Source organism: Purpureocillium lilacinum (assembly GCF_023168085.1).
Source record: "Purpureocillium lilacinum CBS 284.36 DNA, scaffold_3, whole genome shotgun sequence".
NCBI classification, from domain to species: Eukaryota; Fungi; Ascomycota; class Sordariomycetes; order Hypocreales; family Ophiocordycipitaceae; genus Purpureocillium; species Purpureocillium lilacinum.
In genome coordinates, this window is record NW_027072113.1 from 4,515,441 (window position 1) to 4,533,861 (window position 18,421).

The 18,421-nt window shown below is 61.0% G+C and overlaps 6 protein-coding genes across 6 annotated transcripts; 3 read left to right on the forward strand and 3 right to left on the reverse strand.

The window, feature by feature from the left end:
• Positions 1-3,395: 3,395 nt before the first annotated feature.
• PLICBS_004947 (uncharacterized protein) lies at positions 3,396-5,296 on the forward strand (the record flags this gene model as incomplete). Its single annotated transcript, XM_018325665.1, has 3 exons — positions 3,396-3,477; positions 3,748-4,924; positions 4,978-5,296. The coding sequence occupies 3 exons, from the start codon at positions 3,396-3,398 to the stop codon at positions 5,294-5,296; spliced, it is 1,578 nt and encodes a 525-aa protein (XP_018175417.1).
• A 1,915-nt stretch (positions 5,297-7,211) lies between these two features.
• On the forward strand, positions 7,212-8,856 carry PLICBS_004948 (uncharacterized protein; the record flags this gene model as incomplete). Its single annotated transcript, XM_018325663.1, has 4 exons — positions 7,212-7,299; positions 7,372-8,139; positions 8,197-8,341; positions 8,418-8,856. 4 exons carry the CDS (start codon positions 7,212-7,214, stop codon positions 8,854-8,856), a joined length of 1,440 nt encoding a protein of 479 aa, XP_018175415.1.
• A 643-nt stretch (positions 8,857-9,499) lies between these two features.
• On the reverse strand, positions 9,500-10,372 carry PLICBS_004949 (uncharacterized protein; the record flags this gene model as incomplete). Its single annotated transcript, XM_018325662.2, has 2 exons — positions 9,500-10,017; positions 10,126-10,372. The coding sequence occupies 2 exons, from the start codon at positions 10,370-10,372 to the stop codon at positions 9,500-9,502; spliced, it is 765 nt and encodes a 254-aa protein (XP_018175414.2).
• Positions 10,373-11,339: 967 nt separating this feature from the next.
• Positions 11,340-12,207, reverse strand: PLICBS_004950 (vesicle coat component; the record flags this gene model as incomplete). Its single annotated transcript, XM_018325661.1, has 3 exons — positions 11,340-11,662; positions 11,744-11,867; positions 11,989-12,207. 3 exons carry the CDS (start codon positions 12,205-12,207, stop codon positions 11,340-11,342), a joined length of 666 nt encoding a protein of 221 aa, XP_018175413.1.
• A 481-nt stretch (positions 12,208-12,688) lies between these two features.
• On the forward strand, positions 12,689-13,747 carry PLICBS_004951 (uncharacterized protein; the record flags this gene model as incomplete). The annotated part of the gene is made up of 5 exons (XM_018325660.2): positions 12,689-12,698; positions 12,775-12,780; positions 12,898-12,999; positions 13,086-13,394; positions 13,452-13,747. The coding sequence occupies 5 exons, from the start codon at positions 12,689-12,691 to the stop codon at positions 13,745-13,747; spliced, it is 723 nt and encodes a 240-aa protein (XP_018175412.2).
• An 823-nt stretch (positions 13,748-14,570) lies between these two features.
• Positions 14,571-17,693, reverse strand: PLICBS_004952 (uncharacterized protein; the record flags this gene model as incomplete). Its single annotated transcript, XM_065600627.1, has 1 exon — positions 14,571-17,693. The coding sequence occupies one exon, from the start codon at positions 17,691-17,693 to the stop codon at positions 14,571-14,573; it is 3,123 nt and encodes a 1,040-aa protein (XP_065456699.1).
• Positions 17,694-18,421: the final 728 nt, after the last annotated feature.

The window sequence follows — 18,421 nt, forward strand, 5'->3', positions numbered from 1 at the left end:
CTCACGGGTCAAGGACATGCTGCTGCAGGTGAGCGAATGGGTTCGTGATGGTGGAGGTCCGTCTTCGGCCGAAAATGCACCCGTGATTGGGCCCGGACGCGGCGTCGAAATCTGTCGTCGGCAAGCTGCAAACTAGCAATGCATCAGCCATGTCTGGTCTGCGCAGGCTTGGCGGCTGAAACAGGATCCTTTGAGCGGCCACGAAGATTGGGGTTACGGCGGGGTGCTTCAGGGCGTGGCGTGGCACTTGGAGATGCACGAGCACGAGCACGAGCACGAGCGGAGGGGAGAATGCATGCGAGCATGTACCGAGCGGGGGCGGCGCGCTGACAGGGAGACGGACGACGACAATTGCGAATGCCGGGACGGACACTCAGGCACCAGAGGACGAATGTCGCGGGCAGCAACCGAGTGGCCGGAGCTGGCTGGAGGTGATGCTTGGTGCCTGGGCGCTCACCGACCGGAGAGGCCTGGATGCCACGCCCGAGCTTGAGCACCGACGGAAGCAGCTCAGAAGCCCACGGACAAGCGCATTGCGTCATCCGCGGCAGCGTCGCGCGACGGGGGCCAGGGGTGGGTCTTGGTGACACGCGACGGACGGCCAGGCGCTGCGGAGCCTCACGTCCCGCGCACCCCTGGCGGTGGTGCTGGTGGTGGTGGGCGGATCGCGATCCAAGACGTTCCGTTTCTAACTGTGCGCAGCGATGGCAGGCCAGGAATCGGAGGGGATGGCGGCTTCATTCCTCGGGACGCCGTGGAACTGGAGGATGGGCAGCGCGCAGAAATGGCAGGCAGGATTCTTCTCTTCTTGTTGGTGGTGGTGTTGGCAGAGGGTTGCAAATTGGAGCTGACGTCACCTGATGGCTGGCCTCGTCGGTGCACCACCATCGAGACCATGTCAGGTCACTGCACAGTCGCGACGGCATGCACACTGTGCCTGGCCGCCTGGTGTCGGCCGTGGAATTTTTTCCATCCTGGCGAGGCATGCAAGCAGACAGGCAAAGGGACTGCCCCCCGTAAGCTCCGGACACGCAGGTCGCAGCGAAAGGGGGCGCAACTGGGACTGACGTAATTGCCCGTCAAGGACGGATTGTCCCTGGCATGTGTCGAGATCGAAGCCGCAGAAGGGTCGGACGGATGCAGAGCCCGTACGGTGAGGTCGAGGCCAGGTCGAAAACGGAGCGCCATGCCGCGCCATGTTGGGCGATGCATCGGGGTGGTGGCGGGCTGGCTGGCTGGCTGGTCGCTGAGCCGAGAGTAGAAGATACCTACCGTCGGAGCAGGTGCACCTGCCACTCACCGACCCTGACTTGCCACTCCACTGAGCCCAGCATGAGCGACCGCCTCGAGCTTCGGCGCCGACGCGGCCCAGGCCCAGTAAAATACGGCGACCAGATTCAGGCTGGATTCCCACCGCACCCTCACAGTCAGTCCAGCCCGAGTCTGCAGGGCCCGTCGAGGACTGGGCCGGTACACCGCGCCGGCGCACACACACATGCACGACACGACGCGACACGACACGACACGACACGACACGGGGAGCACACCCTCGGCATTGGCACTGGGCTTGGGTCGATATTCGAGCCCGTCAACACCATCACCATGGCCATCAAATCATGCCGCGCCAGCGCCGCGGACAGTGTGGCCCGGCATCTAAGGGGCAGCAGGAGCAGCAGCAGCAGCAGCAGCAAGCAAGCAAGCCGCAACAGCACCGAACCGGCCAACAACAGTTCCCATCCATCGGCTCTCTTCATGCCTCCCCGCCTGCCACTCACAGGCGACGTGCAATCGCACCGGCAAGCAATGCACTGTGAGGTGAGTCCATCGGGACGGCTGTGACTGGCTGGCAGGCACTCAACGGGGCCGGCTTGGGTTTCCGGCGTCATCCCACCCCACGAGCATGTGGCGGACGAGGGGGGACCGCACAGTGCAATCCGCTGATGCACCCTTGGCCTGTCTGTCGGTCTGCGACTGCCTGCGCGACGAGCTCAGGGCGATGCGACAGAGCCATCTGGTCAACACATATGAAGATGAGGTCCATTTCAAAGAAATGGAGACTGTTGTAATGAGCTGTACCTCTGCTGCAGGCGTTTCCGCACGCGTGTCGTCGCCAATGCGCGCTCTGTCGCGTCTGGCAGACTCGGGCCCTGGAGCAGATACTCCGTGTCCACGGCCAAAAAGCCCCAGTCCCCGCTGTCTGCCGCGAGAGACAACCAACTGACAGCCGGCGTGCGATAGCTTCCTTGGGTACCTCACGGCGCGGTGTGGTCTGGACTGCGAGCTGTTGCCGCTGTCAGTTCCTCAGCTCGTATCCGGACCTGCCATTTGCTGTTGCAACAACGACAGCAGCACCTTGATTGCCTCCAGACATGCCCATTGGCAATCCAGCAGCCAGCGCCAGCCGGCCCGTCGAGGTGGCGATCTCCACCGCCGCCCGTGGGTTGTTGGCCAGACGCAGCGCAGGGCCAAGAGGGCATCGATCATCGACGATGGCGACCGCCCACGGCGCCGGGCGGGTTCCCGCACAGTGCGGCTTTGGTTTGTAAGCGCCCTCTCCCCCCAGCGACCAGCCTAGTTGCCTGTGTGCTGTGCCCTTCTGTCGCCTCCCCTCCCACCCCCAAATTTCCATCGTCCCCCCGCCCCGCAACACACCCCTGCCACCACTCACAGCCTGGAACCCACAGCCGGCGAGCCAAAGAGAGCCCAGCACCAGGGAGAGACGACGGCGGCCGGCGGGCACAGCAACATGAGCAGCAGCAGCGCGAGGCCGCAGTTGAGCGAAGGGGTGTGGGTTTCTCGGGGGGAGGGGGGGCCCCAGCGCCGCCATTTTTCATTTTTTTCTGCGCCCATCCCCCTTCCACCCGCCCTCTTTTTCACAACGTCATCTCTGACGTCTTCCCCTTCCTCAAGTCGAACCTTTTCGCAGCACCAGCACCAGCACCACCAGCGCAGCGCAGCAACGCGCAGCGACGAGCCCCAATCCCACCACCAAACCAAGGATACCGCAGCCCGGCAAGCCCCAGGCGCATTCCCTTTTGAGCGCCCGCACGCTGGCTTGCCTGCTTGCATTGAATTCGCCGCGGCAGCGACTGCGACGCAGCCTTTACCTTTTGGCGGCGCCAGCCTGCCAGACGCCTGATTCTGGGGTGCACGCTCACTCACTCTTCCCCCCCCGGGCGCCGAGCCACTCCCGCCTACCCAGGCGTCAATCTTCGCCCGACTCGAGCGCCGCCTTTTCAACAGCCTCGCCCGGCCTGTGACCTCATCGCCCTCTTTCGCTTCCCTCCTGCTCTTGTCCTTCTGTTTTCCTTTGCCTTTCAATACCCCACCTTGTGCAGCCAGCCTGCTCTACGCCTGCCGCGGCGCACTACATCATAGGTAGACAAATCGTCGTCATGGGGACTTCTCCCAAGAACGCCTCCGCACGAGGCCCGTCGAAGTCCCCCAAACAACCCAACAACACTCCCCCAGGTACAGGTGAGCCTCATCCCTCATGCCCCCTTTAGTCTTTTGTCGTGCATCCGTTCCCTTCTAGCCCTACGCGCACAGCCATTGCCCCTCCCCGTGACGTGACGTGTTCCTCCGGCGCCGGCGCGACTCTCGTCGTTCGACCGTCATTCAAGGCCCTGCTTGCATGGGCGCAGCCCTCGGTCATCGCACAACTACAACACCAAACCACCATTACCCCTCGCACACACTCGATCTGCGCGTTGCCTGCCATGCCTTGAGCTCACACGCTGGCCACAGATACCGCACCGGACTCGAAAGCCGACACCACTGGCAAGCCAGACGGCCCGTCCAATACCGAAGCCGCCAAACCCCTTGCGCCCCCTCCTCGCCCCGGTCAACAGCAGCAGCAACAATCGAGCAATACCCCCGACTACTTCTCGACCCAGGTTGGTGGGTCGCTCAGTCTGGAGCCCAATCCTTTCGAACAGTCTTTCGGCGGTGGAGGGCCAGAGACGCCAGGAGGGACAAAGCTGCCTTCGGTCGCCCATCTGACGTCGCCCTCCTCGCTCCTCCCGGGCAGCAACGCGACGCCCTTCAACTGGGGTGGAGGGTCTTTGCGCACCGGTCCGCTGAGTCCGGCTATGCTGTCGGGGCCGGCCAACGATTACTTCAGCGACACACACCACCTTCGCGGCGGCTTCCCGACACCCAACGAGTCGTCGTTGCGATCGGGCCTTACACCGGGCGGCAGTGGATCCATGTTCCCTGCCCCCAGCCCGAACTCTCAAGCCCTCTTCGCCCAGCTGGCAAGCGGCGGCGCAACACCAAGCACCCTCGACTTTCACCGCACCGCCCTCAGCGCGGCGGCCAAGCGTGAGCAAAGCAACGGCCCACAGCCGCAGCACCAGCAGCAACAGCAACAGCCCGCAAAGACGTCGCAGCCCCAAGATATGCCCAACGGTACGACCACGATTAAGACGGAGGCCAAGGCCCCTGGGCCTTTTGATCCACACGACAATGACGCCGCCAACGGCCTCTTCATGCTCGCCCAAGGCGCGCAAGGTCGCAGCGGTTCCCAAAGCACCGGCCAGTTCACGGCCACATCAGCCCCCGGCCACGCACACCCCGCCCCGGCGCCGGCGCCTCAGATGCCTGAAGGAAACGGCGGCTCGGCCCGCGGTGGCAGCGAGGGCAGCATGATGTCAGAAGAGCCCGAGCCGGCGAAGCCTAGCACGCGGGGCAAGGGCAAGAAGAACAACACAACGACAACCAATGGCCGAAGGAAAGCGGACGATGCCCCTGCCAAGGCGCCCCCTGCCAAGAAGGCCAAGGGTAACGCCATCGCGTACAGCGGCAGCGTTGAGCCGTCAGACGATGACGAAGATGACGAAGACAAGTTTAAAACCGATGAAAACGGCACTAAGACCAAAATGACGGACGAAGAAAAGCGAAAGAACTTTCTAGAGCGGAATCGGTGTGTGCCCCTCAGGTATATCCTCATTAGACTTTGCATTAACACCCGCACAGCGTTGCCGCTCTCAAGTGTCGTCAGCGTAAGAAGCAGTGGCTGGCGAACCTTCAAACCAAGGTCGAGATGTTTAGCTCGGAGAACGACGCCCTCACAGCGCAAATCACGCAGCTGCGAGAGGAAGTCGTCAACCTCAAAACTCTCCTCCTTGCTCATAAAGACTGCCCAGTCACTCAACAGCAGGGTCTTCACGGAGCCTTCATGTCACAGGTTGTCGAGCCATTCAACGCGCAGATGAACCCGTATGGCATGGCCGGCCCGATGCCCAATCAGCAGCAGGTGATGGCTGGCCAGGGGGTTGACCGCCGATTCTCTTAGATCGAGGATGGTCGATACTTTGAGTGATAGGAAGACACAGCTCAGCATGGCTTTGTTGATGTGATCGTGTCACGTGGTATCGATTGTCTGACTTTACCGTTGTCGGCGCCGGCTGCGTTAGTCTCGTCTACGACGGCCATGCGTGACTTCGGGAGTTTCGCCGTTGTGCGTCGGTTGCGTCTCCTGTGGGCTTGCGCGACCAGACAAATGTACCGAGAGGGCTTACTGGACAAGCTTTTCCATGTACCAAAATTACGAGTGGGATTCGGCGGGCATGGCGACATCTGAGTCGCAAAGGCTCCTTGGCACTGCCACTGACGATGTTCTTCTGCTCATATTTCTTCGAAGCATGCGGATGGCACTCCACTTCACAGGGCCATCGTCTTCTCCCACATACTGTACGTACACATTTTTTGCGAGGAATCGATAGGGTCATCAAAAGGTACTGGCTGGGGAGACGACTTTGCGTTGTTTGTGGCGTTTACGGACATGGAGGAACGGGCACTACTATGTGGAGGACAAACCGGGTGTTGCTAGGGATGGATTGCTTGAAGGTAGCTACAGGTAACGGATGCTACTAATTGGAGCGTTTTGTCGTCGCACCAGCGAGTCGGGTGTGCATTTGAGACTGCGGTCGAATGTGAAAGTGATTTTGATAAGACGTCGGTGCTCGCTGAATCGGTGATGTTGAGAAACAGCTTCGTTCGAGGCTTCTGTATGCACGGCTGGCCTAGGACGTGGGCTCTCTGCTTGTAACTCTATTTTGCTTCTCACTCCTCATTCCTTTCAAGTACAGTGGACTTTCTGCGTCTTGCAAGGCCACTGCAGTCCAGGCCAGGGGAGGAGCCGCACTTCTTCCAACAGTGCTCCAAGGGATACTGCTGGAAGAAGTGAGGCTCCAACGGGCAATGGCACTGGACGGCGTACAACGACGGGAATGGGGACTGGATCGGGTGCAAGAAGGATAGCCAGTGCAACAGCAATCAGGCCTGTGGGTTGAGGAACTGCAAGAACTGTAGCTGCAGCTGCTGAGCAGGCCGGAATAAGAGCGGCACAGAGCGTCGCTGGACGAGGAGGAGAGGAAGTCGATAGCCTTGAGGCTCCTCGCTAAAGCTTGATACTTCGTAACGCGTTATGCTCACTCGGTCAGTGCCACTACTCGAGTTGAATTATTGACGTATGCCAACATATATAGGCTCGTTGCTGGTTATGAAATTCGCTATTCGGTTATATCGAGTGTTTTCACTCTCATTAACTGACGTACACAACACGCGCTCACATAGCTGGAGGCTGCCTTGCCATTGAGCGCTTGTGTATATACTTTCCTAAATCCGTTTCTCGAGGCAACTGGACGCTTTTATACGCCGTGATGCCCTCCAACCCTGACCCGCGCTGTGCGGCACGGTATCCAAGGAGAATTGGGAGGGGAGGATGAGAGGTCACTCAAAGAGGCAAAGGGGTACGTACCGTGATGAGAGAGACGGGGGCGTGGCCAATCAACGTGGCCGTTGGTATTCTTCGCTGGCGTGGGGCTCCACGGCCCAAAGCGGCCTAGCGCGCCGCTGGAGCATCCCTCACCTCTCTGAGGTAAACAACAGAAGGCACTCCCGCGTACGTCTCAAACCATCGTCAACCCGCGACAAGTGCCCGCCGCCGCCGCCCCATCGCCCGCCCGTCTGCATCCCCCGCCGTCATCGCGCATCGAGCCTTGGTCACACCGGCGAGGGTCTTGATGCGCAGGCCCTCGAACCCGACGCGAAGCATCTGACGCGACTCTGTCGGCGCCCGGCCACCCACCCCCCCAACACGCGACGCATCGAAGCCGCGCAACGGCTCGTCGGACTACGGGCGCGCAACGCCTTTTCGCCATCGCCACCCACGACACACGCCCCATGCCATCGCGAGTCAGCCATCCATGACGACTCTCGTGGCGACTCGACAGGCGCTGGAACTTCTTAGCATGAGCGACCAGCAGAAGCGCCGAACAAGCAAGCGGCTTGCGGGTAGGTCTCCGGAGCGGGACGAGGTCCAGGGATCCGGGCCAGGAAGACGCCGGAATGCTGACGGTAGAACAGCCGCGGCCGATTACGAGCAGGATGACGACTTTCAGTTTGTCCGCAAGTCGAAACGCCCCAAGACGGAGGAGCAGGAGCCCCCGAAGAAGACGGGAAGAGGCCGGACATCGGCCAAGGAAAAGGCCACCCCGGAGCTGAGCGCCATTTCAGAATCGCCCAAAGCGGCTTCATCAGCAGCCGCGGCGAAGACCACGGCGACAGCTGGGACGAGAAAGTCATCACGGAGGAAACAGAGCGGTGATGCGCCAGAGGAGCCACAGCAGCAACCACCGAAGAGGGCGACGCGCCAGAGCAAGCGATTATCAGGCGAGAACAATGGCGAGGAGCCCAAAGCAAACGGCGCATCGCGCAAGCAAGGCCCCGGCAAAGAGAGACCACGGCGTGTGGCGGTGCAGGAACGGCAAGAGGAGGAAGTGGACGAGGTTGAAGTATCACCGCCATCACCGCTCGCACCCGTCGAATCCACCAAGATTGCGCTCCCGATGAGCGACACGCCAATCATCAATCGCAACAAGGACATGCGCAAGAAGGGCAACTCGAACCGGAGGAGCAGTCTGGGGTCGCGCGGACGGAGGGCGAGCTCGCTGATAGAGAGCGGGCAGTCGGCGATACCGCATCGTGAGGTCGACCCGACAGAATTCTACAAGCACATCGAAGCCGATTTGGTAGAGCCGCGGAGGATGAAGCAGCTGCTGATGTGGTGCGGCGAACGTGCCTTGTCGGCGAAACCGCCCCTGGGCACGAAGAATGCGGATGCAATACTGGGAGGTACGTCAGATGCGACGCGCTGCTGGGGGAGTAGAAGGTATACTGACCATGGTGCAGCTCGTGCGATTCAGGACCAGATACTTAAGGACTTTGCGTCCCGCTCGGAGTTTTCGGACTGGTTCACCAGAGACGACGTCGAGTCCAGGGCAAAAGTGGTGCTGAAGCCGAACCCGCGGAATCTCGAAATGGATGAGAAACTAGCGTCGCTACAAGAAAAGATTGACAGGCGAGTCATTTGGATCAATCTGGTAATGGTATAGAGACTAACCTAATCACAGATTACGGCGAGAGAAAGAGGCGTGGTTGTCAATGAAGAAGCTCCCGCCAGAACAGCCGCCCCTCTTCAGCCCCGACGAACCAGACCAAATAGTCCTTCCCGATTTCGACTTGTTGGACGAGGACGACGGCAAACTACGCGGCGAGCTCGCAGATGAAGCCAACTCGTTCGCGGCCTTACGCTCAAAAACGGAATCGAGGTTGCGAAAGATTCAATCGTCGCTGGAGTTTCAGATCGACCAGTTTGCGGATAACGTCCACAAGCTGGAGCAACGAGTACTGGTAGCCGGCAAGGAAGCGGACAAGGTGCTCAAGCTCAGCGCTTTACGGCTCCGGGAGCGCGAGCAGCGGGAGAGGACGAGCGCCGGGACGAGAGACATGCCCATCATGGAAGTCCTCCGGAGTCTGGGCCAAATACTACCAGAAGGCAACGGAGGGTGAGACCGCTGCCTCTTGCCGATGGGCAGGAAGGCGAGGATTTCTAACGAGGCTGATGATCACGAGACGAGGCGCTTGGTTTCTGGGGCCGTTTCTTGCAGGTCAGGGGCTCCATTTTCTCCCCCCCCTGTCACTGCCGGCGTCCGGGAGAGGGGAAGGGGGCGGCTTTCTTCTTTTTTTGACTGTATATCTGGGAGTAGGGAGAGAGCATTGGTGCACGTGCGCGGTTGTTGTTGTAGCCGCCTCGGGACAAATTTCAGAACAGCATCAGAACTTTTGGGCAAGCTTGGGAGTTGCGGAGGGGGCGGGCATCTTTGTTTGTTGTCGGTGTACAGCGGGCGGGCGGGCCGGTCGGCCTTGAGAGAGACGCAAACAGGAAAGGCCCGAGAATTGACAGTTGTATTTCCGTGCATTCAAGCATGCGTTTTTCTGGTCTCCGAGGATGTAGTGAGTGGGTGAGTACTGGTTATCCCGCGTTTCTACTACATGTCTATGTGGTCGTGTCATATTACAGAAATGTTGGTACATTTTGTCCTCCGCTCCCTCTCTCTACATGCAACTCTCTCCAGCCGCTCAAGTTCTTGCAACCGACCACGGCCACGGGGACTCCAGGAGAGCCCCGAACGTATCCTCTGATGCTTCCCTTTCACTTGGACTCCTCGAGGGCGGGCATAAAGGCCATGCCGGTGCCCTCCTTGCCGTCGACGCTGCGCAGCTTGACGTGCTCGCGCAGCAGGGCGAGGATCTCGCTGCCGCGCCAGCGCGTCGGCACGGGGCGGTACGCGGGCTTGAAGTTGCCGACGGTCTGGGCCCACTCGCCCTTGGGGGGCGTCTGCCGGACGAAGGCGTCGTCGGCGGCCTGGCCGGCGACGGATGACGCTTCTGCTGTTGATGCTGAGGATGTGGCGGCGGAGGAAGAAGTAGAGGAAGAGGAAGAGGAGGAGAGGGCGGACGAGGACCCGACGGGGGCGTCGGCCGGGTTGGTCGACGTGTACCCCTCGGAGGGCTCGCGCTGCGTCGCCCAGTAGTATATGTCCCAGTCGTTCTCGTCGAGCAGGAGGTCGTATTGCGTGAGCTGCGCGGGGGTCATGGAGGGGAGGTGCTTGGCGGCGAAGGTGGACAGGAGGAGGTCCGACTCGAGGGTCCCTCGCTTGCGCGACTGGTCTGCGAACGCGCAGCATTAACCGCCTGGTTAGCCTTGCATTTTCTTCCCTCTCGTGTCTTTCCTTCTATCTATCTCAAGGAGAGAGGGAGGGAGCAACAAAAACGTACAGACGAGGCGCGCGCGCTTCGTCTCGGCGTCCTCGCCGGTGCGCCGCAGCGGCTCGATGCGGAACTTGGCGCCCTGGAGCTCGCCTACGCCTAGCTCGCCTGTGGACGGGGCGTCGACGGGAGCAGAGGAGGAGCTGTAGAGGCGGAGGGAGGCGGTGACTGCGCGGGTGGGCGCCGTGCTCGTCGAGGCGGCGCATGCGCGGGCGACGCAGCGGCGCGCGACGACGGGGCGGATGGAAAAGGCCATGGCGGTGGATGCGTGTGCGTCCTCTATGTATGTGTTTGCCTCGCTGGATGAATTGCGTTATGTGCTGCTGGGTGTTGTTGGCTGGGGCGCGCGCGCGTTTGCGACGAGTCGACAGAGAGGTCGATGACGGTCGATAGGTTTGCTCGCCGGCCGGCTCGTGAAGGAATGAATGGTTGATGCAATGGATTGATTGGAAAGCGAATAGCCGACTTGGCTAGCCCCCCCGGGGTGGCGGCCACAAGCCAGCCCGCCTGCCGCCCGCCGCCCGCGCCGGCACCGTCCCACGGGCCGAGAACACTTGCGGCATTGGCGGCGGTGCCGAGGATTTTCGCAGGGGGCCCCGCTGAATATTGAGGCACCTGGGCAGGCAGGTTTTGCTGCCTCCAGGCGGCGTACACTGATGACAGGCTCTTAGGGACGTTCCGTGAGACAGCCATGCAGGATCCAGGGACTGCGTGCATTGGCATCTCAGACATGACCTGGGGAACATGAGAACGTCTTTGATATCAGTATATTCCATCTCATCGATCCGCACCCGACGTTGCACTTGCTCAGGGGCAAACCCGAGTAGACTCCACGCTCTTGTATCGATCATCGTGGTAGTATTAAGTCAGAGCCGCAACCGAGCTGCTGTGATGTACTCCAAAAACCAGCTCGGCCCTCTTCCAGTCTTTTTAATTCTTGTGTGATATCCGCCCGGCCCCAATCGTTCATCGCCATGTACAAACGCCAGCATATTCCGAATGCCCTCATGCTGATGGTGCCAGCCGCCGTTCGACCGCGCGCCCCTTGTGCCACTTTCGTACACCGCCATCGTCTATCACGCCCCTATAAAGCAGACCTCGCACAACGTCGCCCATCGCCGTAGAGACGGGGGGAAAAAAACCATGGGAAAGATCCGTCGCGAGTTCAGGCTCTCTCGCCAGCGTCTCGGCAGCCATGGACAGCAGCAGCAGCCGGGGGCGATCTAGATGAGGTGCTTGGAGCGGAAGTAGGCGCGCAGGTACATGATCTGCCAGCCCCAGAGGCCGATGAGCAGCCACGTGGTGCCGATGCCGAACCACTTGACGCGCGTGTTGGTGCTCTCGTTGGTGTCGCGCAGCTTCTGCTCGCGCGTGCGCAGGTAGTCCATCTCGCGCACAATCTCGGCCGTCAGCTCCTCGATCCGGCGCAGGTCCGCCTCGACGGGCTTGAGCTTCTCCGTCGCCTGGATGGCCGACCAGTCCTTGGCGTCGGCGCCAATGTCGATGTCGAGCTCGACGTGGCGGAAGGACGGGTTGGGGCGGCGAGCTGTATTGTTCCTCTGTTAGACTACCGTGATGCAATGGGGGGGATCCCTGTGCAAGGGCGAGAGAGCCTGGACAAACGTACTGCCAGTCTGAATGTTCTCAAAGCACACGTCAAACGCCGCGTCCGCGTGGGACGTGAAGACAGATCTCGACTCGCCGACGACGTCCTTGGCCTTGGCGTAGTCGTTGCCCAGCGCGTCGCGAATCTGTAGTCCAGCGCCCGGTGGTCACCCTCACTGTATCTCTGTGTGTCTCTCTGTCCAGCCATTGCGCACACCCGTCCCTCCATGCATGGCGGTGGTGGCGGGAGAAGGGGGGTTCACGCACGTGAATGTTGACCGTCATGCCGTCGCCCTTGTAGCCGTCCACCGTGGCCGTCACCACGACGAGCGTCTCCTGGCCGACAAAGTTGCGGATGCACCGCTCCTTCTTGTGGTTCTCGGCGCCGCCGTGCGACGGCAGCTCGAACTTGAGGGCGCTGGCGGCGCTGGCGAGCAGCAGCAGGCTGCAGAGCCATTGCAGCGGGGAGGAGCGTAGCGGTGCCATGGCCGTGGTCGTTCGTGTGCCTTGCCTCGTCGTCGTCGTCGTCGTCGTCGTCGTCGTCGTCGTCGTCGATGTCGTTGACCGTGGAACAGGGCAAAAAGAGGACACCAGCGGGCTTCGTCTTTCCCTGGAACAGCTCGAAACTGCAAGGTGTCGCGTTGGAACTGCCAGCAAGCAAAGGGGCTGACCAATGATGGCGCGCTGGCAGCCACGCACGGCGCCCAGCTACAGGCCCACCATGGAGACCTCTTCTGCAGGCGGGCTCGCTGTGTTGCCCCTGGCTGGCCGCCGGGATGGGAGTCACGTGTGGGTCCTAGCTGCCAGCCTCGCCAGCCGTCGCGCGCTCTGGGCGAACGTCTTCTGGCGCGAGGCTAGAGCCTTCGAGTCCGATTCAACGTTGCTCCATCATCGCACCTCCAACCGCCCGCAACGCAGCGCACCCAGACAACCCTTGACGGCGACCGCCAAACCACCAGCCGTCAAGATGCCCAAGTGTGAGTTTCTCCTACTCTGCCTCTAGCTCTCTCGTCTCTTCCATGTGGCCAGTTTTGCTAACGTTTTTGTCGCTAGTCTTCTGTAAGCTCCGAATGCCCTCGCGACCGCACTCGAGCAAACGCACGAAACCGAATCCCTCCGTTCCCCCTCGCAAACGCGTACCATCTACCGCGGACGATGCTAACTTCTGATCCCCAGGCGACTACTGCGATGTGTACCTTACGCACGACTCCATGAGCGTGCGCAAGGCTCACAACAGCGGCCGAAACCACATCCGCAACGTCGTCGACTACTACCAGCGTGAGTTAACCCTTCCTTTGGTCCAGCGGGCACGCCCGCGTAACCCCCAGCTGCCTGTGCTTGTGCTGACATCACCGCGACCGCAGAAATCGGCCACGAAAAGGCCCAGTCCGTCATCGACTCCATCACCAACTCGTACGCCGCCGAAGGCCAGGCCCACAACAACCCAATGCTTCCGCAGAACCAGCCCGGCGCCAAGGGCGCTTTCCCTCCTCCCGGCTTCCCCGCGTTCCCCGGAGGCACGTTGTCCCCTTCCCTGCCCGCCAGCCGTAGCGGCGACGAAGACAGTGGCCGTCTTGAGCTAACTGAGCCTGTTGATGCAGCTCCCGGAGCCCCGCCTCCGTTCCCAGGCATGCCTGGCGCTCCGCCCGGCCAGTTTCCTCCTGGCGTCGCTGGTACGTTTTCAAATCCTCCTTTATCTCCCCCTCGTTCCATTTGCTAACGAGCTGCAGCCCCTCCCGGTGCGCCTGGCCGTGGCATGCCTCCCATGCCCCCCTTCCCCGGTCCTCCGGGCGCCAACGGCATGCCCCCCATGCCCCCTCCCGGCGGTCTTCCTTTCTCGCCTCCCCCCGGTGGCTTCCCGTTCCCGCCTCCTGGTGTCGGTGCCCCGGGCGGCCCTGGCGCCCCGCCTCCCAACTTCCCCGGAATGCCCAACATGGGCCCTCCCCCGGGCCACGGCTTCCCCGGCGGACCCCCGCCCCCCTTCCCTCCGGGACACTCTCCGGCCCCCGGCCAGGACAGACGATAGATTGGGCTAGGGCAAGGCTTCTTTCCGTCTCACGGGTCTCAAGATACCACATGGCTTGGTGCACTTTTTTGGTTTTCTGCAACGGCAGCATGGAAGGCGAAGGCGGCGTTTGGGTTCGGCAAAAAATCAAGTCCGCTGGTCAACGACTGGCGACACATGACGGATGGAGGCATATTGACTGACTGCACGAGGAAGAAGCAGTCACATTGACTTGATATACTGGCTTTTCATTGCTTCTTCGGGTCCATAGACTTGATGGTACAACACGGAACGCTACCTTTTTGACCGTGATATGAGTGCAACGAGCGAGTGGCATGATGTAGACGATCAAGACAATTTGCGAATTCATTGCTGGCCACGGTCCGAGACCGTCGGTAACCCCCGGCACCTAGTGTACATTCCCATTCACCCCTTTTGTGTCCGAGGCCAAGGCAAGAGCAGGAAAGGGGCAAAAAAGGACAACATCAACAAGCGCTATATGACCCCCCTCTAAGGGGCCAAACGAGAACAACTCCATTATGCGTTGCGATCCGTGTCCTCCCAACATCCTATATCATATCACCCCTCCTCCCTGTATCTCATATCACATCATCCGCCCCTTCCCGTGTCATGTAATCGGTCGTCGTAAGTGCACCATAATCGTAAAGACGTCGCGTCATGTCAGTCGTAAACACACCCAGGGCCGTCTACCAACCCCTCCCATCCCTTCCAACTCCCAACATTGTTCCATGGTCCAGTTGGAGCATTCAGCCCCTCCTGGTGCTGCTGTGAAAGGAGTTCGAATCTTTTCAACCCCCGACTCGGTCGAGAGCCCGTCGCCACCTCAAACCATGGCGTTGCTGCCGTACTGCCGATTTCTGGCGCTCATCGGCTTGATCACCTCGTCCACTCCGTCCCGGACCTCCTTCGGCCCGCTGATCATTTGGCGTAGCTCCTGCGTTCGCCTCTCCCGCCTCCGCTCGCTGAACAGCCGTGGCAGGTTCTGGATGCCCTCCAGGCGGCTGCCCAGAGAGGAGGCTCTGCGCACTCTCTCCTTGCTGGCGCGGCGTTGCAGACTGCGCGAGCGCCAGAACGGCTGCCTGGGCCTGTCATCGTTCCTGGGCCAAGCCCTGTCGAACATGCTTTCTCTCCGATTGAGTGACTCTCCGCTGGGTCGGCGACGCATTACCCTCAGGTTCCCACTAGGAGTTCGCCGAATGGTGCGTCTATCTGGGCCCTCTGAACTGTCGGCAGGAAAGAATTCGTCGTCCCGGGTCGGGAAAATTGCAAAGGTCCGTTTCATCTTCGCGCTCAGACTCCTAACTGGCTTCCGGGGCCGATTGTCTACCAGAGGGTATCGAAAGATTTCGTCTTCGTGGTCGTGGCCCTCGTGCTGGCAGGAACCATCGCACTCCAAGCCGTCGTCAGTCGGCCACTGTGGGCGCCAGTAGGGATGCAACTTGTCTTCGTCACTCGGCTTGTCGTCCTCCTGCGGATATACCGGCATTGCGTCTGGGTTCTCCCCGTCCTTGGCAGCTGACCAACCCCGACGCGTGGCCCCAGACAAAGAGAATGTCCTCGTCAGAAACCCTGGAGCCTTTGACGCCGTCGGTGGGTAGTCGATAGAGTGGCGGCGGCGACTGAATGCCCGCCTTACTAGGGACGGTCGACGCGGAGGCCTACTCTCGGTGGCCTCGTAGAAGTTCCCGAGCTGCACGAGGCGCTCCTCTGCCGGAGTCAGCCCGGACGGAGTGGCAGGGATGAAGTTGATCGCCGGTGGATGTTTCGGCGGCTGCGGCGGTGGTCGAGGATTGCGCAGGGGAGAGTCGACCTCATCCAGAGACTCACGCTGCTGTGGTGGTGTCGCCAGTCTCCCGTCAGGGTTTGTGGCCGTTATCTTCGGCAAGTCCGGTACCTCCTCGGCGGCCGTCTCCTTGTTCGTCGAGTCAGATGCTTCGGAAGGCTTCGCCGAGTGATGCACCACGACAACAGAAGAGTTCTGATGAGGATACATATGAACAGCCAAGGCCTCTACCAGCTCTGGTGCTGTACCCGACGTTTCGAACGATGCAATTGAGAAAGGTGTGTTCCTTGACGAGTACCTTTTGGAGGATGCGCCATCGTCGGGCTTGCCCAGGCTGAGATGGTCATGAGCATCCCCCTTGTCAAAGCGATGGTTGCTTGTTGGCGAGTGAACATCGATCTCCGGCATAAGGCTTGGCTCAAGCTGCGGCTCACGTCCTATCGCCTCCTTGCGGCCAGGATTTGGTGCCTGATGGAGCTTATTCAAGGCCTGTAAGCTCTCCGCGGTCAATGATCCCGTCCGCGAAGCATTGCGACTTGTGGGTGCCGACAGTGAGGATGACCGCGCGGGAATCACAGGTGGATAATCAATAGTCCTCTGATCCAGGGGATCCGATTCTGACACTGGACGGCTTCGACCGCGGCGGGACTGTCGGCCGACCCCAACAGGCACGTCTCTAGCGGGTGATCTGTCCCGCGTAGGCGAGCCTACACTCATCGTGCGTCTCGACCGTCTGCTGGATGTTGACCAAAGCGACGGCTCTTTGCTCGACTTGGGCTTGCTTGACGAGCGTCGGTCCGGAACGACGACGACGGGAATGCCGCCGTTCTTCCACACTTCGCGTCTAGCTCGCCCGCTCGATATGGAATTCGAGGTCAGATTTGAGCCATAGCTCTCAGGCCGTCGGCCACGATCGGGCAATTGCTTGCCATGCGGCGACCTATCTGGCTGCCGCGGGGCAGTCCTTCTCGCGCTTGGCTGCATTGGAGTACCCATCGGCTCTCTCAAAGACGTGCGTTTCTGAACATGCCTCAGCGTTCTCTGGCGCTGAGGGGGAGCGTCGATCAATATGGCCTCGACGATAGTGGATGCATTTGACGGGTTTGACCTGGCCGAGTGCTCCGATGATCGACGTGGGTCAGTCCGAATTGACGTGCCAGAACTGGACAGGGCTTGCGATTCACGCTTTCGTTCAACCTTGCGCGGAGGAGATGGGTTGGTCTCAGCCGTTTCGCGAAGAGACATCTGGCGCACAGCCTTTGTCGCGTTCGTTGGAGTGGCCACGTCATCGTCAATTACATCATTGTGCTCATCCTGGCGTGGACTCCGTGGTGTGCGAGTCTCTTGCTGCCTCTTCTTCACCGTCACCTGTCGTTGCAAGTTGTCATCCCATTCTTGCTCGACATCGCTTTGGGTGCCCCAGTCCCCGTCGAACCTGCCGAATTCTCCCTTCGTGCGCGGAGTGTAGATGTCTGTGGGGGTTGCTTGAAGGTGCTCCAGGGCCATGTCCAGAGTTTGAGGTTGCACGACCTTACTGGGCTGGGCGTCGGCGACAGGGAGGATTGTGCTACGAGAGGTGTTGGCAGAGCCAATCGCCGGCCGCACCGTGGACTTGCCACCTTCGTCGTCGGATGACAGAGGCTCCTCCCTGGCTGTCTTGAAGGACTCGGTCCGCGAATCGGTCGTGCGGGAAAAGCTGCGATCGAGGGCTGAAGGGCGCAGGACGCGAGGTCGCGAGGCCGGGCCGGGAGGAGTAACGTCTGGCGTTGGGGGGCTTCGTTGATCGGGAGGGGTCGCAATGGAGCGCTGTACCGCATTTCGTGGAGGCGTCTGAACGAAGCTGTTTTCGTTGAGGGTCGGGCTGGAGGGCAGTGCAGAGTGGCTACTCGAAGAGTTTCGGGAGTGGTTCGGTGGAGTTGGAGGGAGGTCGGGACCGGAGCCTATCCGCCTCGATTCATGCTTCAAGGTGCGAGGACTCGAGGGTTGCGAGCCGGCTATGTGGACCACAGGGGTAGTATCGATGACGAGATCGTACTCGACGGCGGCCGACCGGGTGTAATCAAGCCCTCCCTGCCGAGGACGCGGGAGGGCCTTGTGCTTTTTGAACCGACGTTGAGCCATGAGGCCCTCGTCGAGGCCGTATTCAGGCAAGGGCGCCGTCATGATGGGCGCGCTGGGTGCGAGCATGCTCGATGGCAAGGAGAGGCTGATTGTCGTCGTGACGTGTATCACTTGGCGACTGCGATCTGGAAACAGGGGATCCTGTGCATGCTGGAAGAGGACGGGGCGCGGCCGGCGGCTCCATTCAATTGCGCGCAATCAAATATCGCAGGCGATGCGAGGGACCGTCTGTCGGGAGGCGATGATCAAGGTTTGCGACAAGGTCGAGATGGGGGCTGAGACATTCGTCCGGGCCAGCTTTGCCGTGAAAGCGACTTGTGCAACGCAGCAAAGGCGTGGCGAGTTCGCGATGAGTCTGTGACTCGGTCGAAGCGGGCGAATCGAGCCAGGCCGCCGGGCGGTGGACGGCGAGGAGGGACGGTAGACGGCAGCGAGCGGGAGAGACGAGAGGAAGAGAGAGAGAGAGAGAGAGAGAGAGAGAGAGAGAGACTCGACGGCTTGTCGCAGCAGATGGCTTGCCGCAGGCGCAGGAGTACAGACGGCGGGCTGTGAGAGCAAGCGCCGGGACGTCACAGAGGCAGGCGAGGAACAAAGGGCGGCGAGGAGGGTTTCATAGCGATGGCGACTTGAGACGAGCGCATGGACCGGGAATGATGTCGCGACAGACTCTATCCAGTCGCAGGCGAGGCCGGGGTGGTCGAGAGAGGACACGAGATGGGGAGGGGCGATGAGTGGCAGGTCGGCGGGCGGCGGGCAAGCGGGCGGATGGG